Consider the following 6,622-nt stretch of genomic DNA (forward strand, 5'->3'; position numbering starts at 1 on the left):
TTTATCTACAGGAGACTGTACGTACGTCTTACATTTTCGTCATAAATCATTAAATATATACGGTACAAATTACACGGACTGAGTTAGTCTCATAAGTAAGATCTAGACTTGTGACAGAGCCAACAGTTTTGCAAAAACTGAAAAGCCACGTTAGCAGTAAGGCATATTGATGGAATTGAGATTGACAGTGACAGGTTGCTAGCCCATCGCCTAAATGAAGAATCCCACAGTTTATTAGTCTGTTCCTTAGTCATCTTTTACGACATCCATGGGAAAGTGAGGGTGGTTCTATTCTTAAATTCAGGGAACCACATGGCTCTTTAGGATTACCACATACCCACTTATGCTGAGAAGATGAATGTTCTCTGCTTTGCTTTTAAATTGTTAGAACAACAATATGAAAGTATGTAATTTTATGATTACTATTTACAAAGCAAGGCAAATTTAAGAATTAATGATATAGGAAAACGGGAGGTCCTAAGGTCAATGATGTATTTAATTGAATCTCTGATTCCCATTGCGAACGGAGATGTGTATTTGATAAGGAGTATTCTCCTATTGTTCCATCGTCGGATGTACCATCTTTGACGGAACTGGCTGTCTGTATACAATTACGAATGTTAGTCATGCTAGATGTTTTTTTAATAGATAAGTAAGCAAATGAATGCAATAAACATATATTTATCATTTTTTTATATTTATGTCGTACCTATTAAAATACATGTGCCATATTGTATGCCATTTTAGATAATGCAAGAAAGATATTTGAATTTTTTTTTATTGTTAACAATACACCACTCCATAAACAGAAAAACAGGTCGCTATATAAATCGTACTGGGCGCACCATTTCATTGCATGCTTTCGAAAAGGACGACTTTTTAGCTTTGATTTCAAAAGCCAATAAATTAAGACAAAGAGATGATAGATAGAGTCTTTGTTAAGGAATGAATTGAAGATACAGTAAACGGTAGTGATGAAGTAAAAGTGAAGCCTGGAGAGAGACAAATAGGAAAATATGTTGATATAATATCGGATTTGAGATTACCATGGGATCCAACAAATGTCCTTTACAAAAGCTACTTTGAATATACCAACTGAATAGAGTTGTCAGTCTTGTCTTCTGATTCATAAGTGACGATATACGTATTGTAACAGACAAGATAATCCCACGATAGTGTCTTACTGATACTACACGAAGTAGTGTTGCATATAGACATAGAATTCGGAATAGTTAAGACTATAGAAGTGGTTAGTACTTCGAAAATTTGATGGGACTTACCAACATCAACTATGGTGACTTTTTATGTTTCATCTCAACTCTGACTTTAACGGCTATTTGACTTCTTTACAACTGAGTGCGTCGCAAGACACATCATTCATATAGATTTAAATAAACCTTATTTGCAATTAAATTTCATTTTACAACGGAAGACATCACAGGATATAAGATAACTGAAAACATACCGGATAAAGTGGAGAAAAAATGTCGGAAGGCAGATCACAGGCCCCGATACATTGCGACGAGGGGTGCAACCGAGAATTTGCGTATTCTCTACAAAGGAGAGAAAATATGGCATTTCTATTGTCTACGTTATTCTAATTTCTATGCATACAATATTGTCATGCATGTACGCTAATAACCAACTTGTGACATAGTGTGGGATCACACGCAACGCGGGGTGAAATTCTATTGTTGTGATTTAGGTTAAGATCGGAATGACCAGGTGTCCAAAGAAAACTTGAGAAAATTCCAAACACGTTTGTGAAGTTTGGGAATATACGAGTACCTTTAGTCGGCACTTAGAATGATTTTTTATGAATAAAAATCTGAATTACATACATACAAATTCATATTATTATTCAAAAAAATGTTGAGATATGTTTTTAATTATTACAACGTAATCAATAGTAACAAATAGTATGTACCTTCAAACATATATGTAGCTTCAAAATGTATCATATGTAAAATGTAATCCGTATCCTAACTAAATGGTACCAACTGCTTGAAGTCATCATCATTCTCTGAAATGTTGTTTATAGATAATTTTCATCATTCGCCAGTGAATTATTGTGATTTTAGGAGAATACAGTAGGTATGTAAATTTAAAAGAATATGCGACTCGAAAGGAGTTGATAAGACAAAGCATACTACGATCTCATTGTTTGCATAACGACCTCTTCCTTGTATCGATGAGGTCACTACACCATAACATCTCTAAATGGTTCCCATAAAATCTGACTGGATATTGCTATGTTATGTCCATATATTTGTCATTGTGGTGTCTACTCGTAAGCATAATTTTTCTTCAGGAAAATATAATAAATACTTTTTTGCTTGTTGAATAAGTAGTGTTTCTGGACATACCTGATTATTTTTCTTTATAAAGACTAAATAGCAAGTTTTGTTTATCGATAAATAGTATTGTACTTATATATTTTTTTATCATATTAAAATTCTAAATATACGGATAATATTTACCCTTAATTTGCGATCTTGCATGAAGGGTGATATGAATGTGGATGAAGCGAAAAAAAAAATGCAGGGACCGTGGGTAGTCGAAAGATGAAGTCGCTAGTAGCCCTTTTCATGTGGGGCCTAATTTAATAATGGCATCTGAAATTATTACTGTTAATCAGGTAGAAGATTTTAAAGCGAACGAATAATCAAAACTTAATTAAGTACTCATGAAATACAATATAAATACGAAATATAAAGGCAATTCAGGTCTTTGTAGTATCAACTGATTTCGTAGTTTTCATGGTACTCCGTGATTTTCATACGCCAATGTTACTCGCGTACTGGAAGCCGATTCGGAAGGCACAAGGCTAGCGCTCGCAAAGAATTAAGGCCAGATATAAATGCTTGCGAACCCACCATTGTGATATTCTGGGAACAGCTGTAAAACTTCTTGGACGTGTCCAAATTAAATAAATACTATTTTAAATTAGTTAGAATGGCAAGATATCAGTGTTTGTTTGTGCTTGTTGCATTAAGTGTTGTGAACGCTAAACCGAGGTTAGCAGTATTCGGACCTGCACACACTGATTATGTTGTAAGTAAAGAGTAATGAAATTTTGTAATAATTTGCATGAAATTCATTAGATAAGAAAACTGTTAAATGGTTGACGAAAAGCAGATCCCAATTCAAAACTCTTTAACCACCAATTATATATATGCGTCGACTGAAATAAAGTTAAAAAAGTAATTTGAAATATATTTTATTTCATACAGTGTTGTTCTCTATTTACCCTGTAATGGTAGATATGATATATGTATGTTTATTTTCTACTGAATCACTAAATCTTTTAATATTCAAACACAATTATTGCATAAAGCTATTGGCAGACTATGTTCCAGAACCTCAGAATTTTAGAATATTTTAAGTTAGAGTTATTATCAGTTACTCATATATTGCTGTAAATTTCATTTTAAGTTAGTTTAGTTTTTGAATGAAAGAGGAAAAAGAAATCTATGAATAATTAAAAATGTACGTATTTTAATGTTGCTATCACTTGTAAGAGAGGTCATTGAATATAAATAATTTATTTACAGGAGCAACCAAAGTACGCATTTAACTATGGAGTAGCAGACCATACAACAGGTGATGTTAAATCACAGCACGAGACAAGGGATGGCGATGTAGTCAAAGGTAAAATAAAGTATTACTTTTACAATAACCTAAAGTCTAACAGGTTTTATTTGTTTCAAATTTTATTCCACAAATTAGGGACAAAATACCTCATGGCATTCTCTTAAATACCAAGCAGAGATAATTTTGTGAAACGCTAGCAAAAAAAAAGTATATAAATTATAGTGTCGGAAAAATTTATAAATCTTACTACTCTCATTTTGTTATCATTGGTTCTGAGGACAAAAAAACCAAATAACCGGCACTGCGAGATTTTAGTTTAGGTATATTTTGAATATTGTAATTGCAAGTATAATAATATCAAACTTTAGAGCCGGCTTTGCTTTTTGGAAAAGGCTGGTTGTTCTAGCGGTCGTATGTTCTTCTTTAGTTTGGGGTACAACAGTTGAATGGTTTTAATCTCTCTGGATAGTCTTTCTAATTCTGTTTTATTTTTTATTGAGTTTAAATAATAAGAGCACAAAGATTGGTTATCAAATTGACAGGATATGAAACCCAAGCAGACTTAAAAAATCTAATTTCCGCGTGTTTTTTTAATCGTGCCTACTCACAATGTGTTTGCAAATGTGTACACGTGCTGTTTACAAAACTTTGTCGTGTTTCTGTAATTGTGTATAAAGCACGTGAATCATAATATACGATGGGGACAAAATGAATTTTAATAACACGATGGTCGCGATAAAACTCTCTTCATTATTGTTAGTTACCTACATAAAAACAAAAAAAAAATTGTAATAAGTAGGAGCCATGGTATTAGCTCGTGAAAACATCATGTGAAAAATTTAACAAAACAACTGACTAAGATGTACAACAATCTGGAATGACAGTTTTGTAACATAAAAAATAAAACTAGCTATTAATTTACGAACTTACTATAAATAAATTTTATGAAAAAAGGTTTATGCTGGTTGAAGTATATAACCTAAATATTTGCTAATTAAACCTTACCTGTTTAATTTTACAGGCCAATATTCGCTAGTAGAACCCGATGGCTCAGTGAGAACAGTCGACTACACCGCCGATCCGATCCGCGGCTTCAACGCTGTGGTCTCCAAAAGTGGTCCTACGGTCCACAACCCACCCATTGGGTCGGTTCAAGTAGCGCCAGTTAAACCTATAATTCGATATGTGGATCGTCCCATACCGGTCCCAGTTGAAATACCACAACATCAATTAAGAGGATTTCAAAATGAAATAAGGCCGCCTGGTCCAGGGTACCTACCTCAGTTTTGTAAGTATATAAATATTGCTGCTTTTTGACCGAATGAGAGAAGCGAGTGAGTATGAGTATTACCAATCAACTTGGGACGAAAATACATTTTTTTTTATGTATGTATGTTTGTAACCCGATAACTTTCAAATCGTTGGTCTAATTTTGATAATAAGTATTTTTGAGCTTTTTACAATTTTGTAAGCAATTAAAAGTGTTCGCGAAGTCTTAAGTTCGCAGCTGAAGACTAGTCTCAATAAACATGTGATTTATTGCTAATTAGGCGGTGGGATGCAACCTGTCACTATTTGAATCTTAATTCCGTTAACTGATCGCGGTATTTGAGTACTAGAACATTATCTCTGTTTATCCCTTAAGAAAGACTTAACACATGTATGTATAAAAAAATATTAGTTCAGTTGTCACAAGTTAAGCTATGTGGTTTTCGTCAGAACAGAAAAGAAGAATTGAATTTTGCCTTTCAGTTTCTTTTTAAATGCTGTTGGACTAGGTAGGCATACCTTGCAACGACTATATTTCATACATGTAGACGTGACGAAAGAATAATTCCATCTAGATACTTAAGGTACTAGATAAATAACTAAGTAGTGAACAAAAATTCCCAAGGCAGATTGGCAAGTGTTTAAGAAAAAACCCTATCAAAAACACAACAATACCGTACGTAATTTTAATCAAATGTAGACAAAGCATTATTATGGTCAATTAAGGTGAGATAACACGCCCATTGTTAATGTTTTGCTTGTTTCAGTGTACCCGTACGGCCCTAAGGAAGGACCGCTGCCCTCAGAATTCAATGGCCTTGATTGGGACAGCAATAATTATCCTCAGTTACCTTCTAGTTACTTCTTATAGATTTGTATCGGGTACCCTTTTTATGCGTTCTATTTAAGTGTGTTGTGGTGACATCTCTTCGCCATAAGATACTTTCTTCTTAAATTTAAGAGATAACTATTGTAGTTGGAGTTACATAAGTGGAGCATCCTCCATTCTATATAATTTTATTTTGATAGAACAATTGATTCACTCTATACCATAATATACAATAGAGAAAGAATCTGAATCGCGCAAGAAACGTTTTACGGATCGCAGCATAAATACTCACTTTCGTCGGAGCACTCACCCTGATGGAAGAACTTACCCGAAACTTCGTTCCCGCTACAGTATTCATTACAGTGCTACAAAAATGTTTTCACTCCTTTAATACTGTAGATACTCGTATTAGCAATTTATATGAACATTAACAGAAAACGAATCCATACAGCTGAACGTGGCATATCAGTTTTTCAACACGGTTCGCTCTGTCTACCCCGCAAGGGATACGGAACAGAAGACTAACCAAAATTATTTAATCAGATTTATGATAATCTATTATGATAATGTACAGTTATTTAATAATTTATTAAATAAGTTCTTATCTATGTAAGAAAAAAATATTAGATTGGAAATCAATGAGATAATTAGTTTATTTATTTAGATTAATAGTAAATATTTAAGTACTTACCTACCTAGTGTTTTATTATTGTCAAAAATAGGATGTATAAATAAAATCTCGATGCGAATTGATTCGAATTTCGGAAATTTGATTACTACAGTAATGTCAACAGCGTTATTTATAAAACCTTAAAGGAAGCATAAGATATGGCCAAAGTTTGAGAGTTTTTTAGATTTTGTGGACGTTATGCCACTTTGCTGTTTATTTTTTTAAGGTGTCATTTGTACGTCCAATACCACTAGCGCCTT

General features: G+C 33.2%; 1 protein-coding gene across 1 annotated transcript; it reads left to right on the top strand.

Moving 5' to 3' along the window:
- Positions 1-2,806: 2,806 nt before the first annotated feature.
- LOC106132665 (cuticle protein 19) lies at positions 2,807-6,389 on the top strand. The gene is made up of 4 exons (XM_013332140.2): positions 2,807-3,054; positions 3,555-3,651; positions 4,616-4,882; positions 5,631-6,389. The coding sequence occupies exons 1-4, from the start codon at positions 2,956-2,958 to the stop codon at positions 5,732-5,734; spliced, it is 567 nt and encodes a 188-aa protein (XP_013187594.2). The 5' UTR covers positions 2,807-2,955; the 3' UTR covers positions 5,735-6,389.
- Positions 6,390-6,622: the final 233 nt, after the last annotated feature.

Source organism: Amyelois transitella, chromosome 7 (assembly GCF_032362555.1).
Source record: "Amyelois transitella isolate CPQ chromosome 7, ilAmyTran1.1, whole genome shotgun sequence".
Classification (NCBI taxonomy): domain Eukaryota; kingdom Metazoa; phylum Arthropoda; class Insecta; order Lepidoptera; family Pyralidae; genus Amyelois; species Amyelois transitella.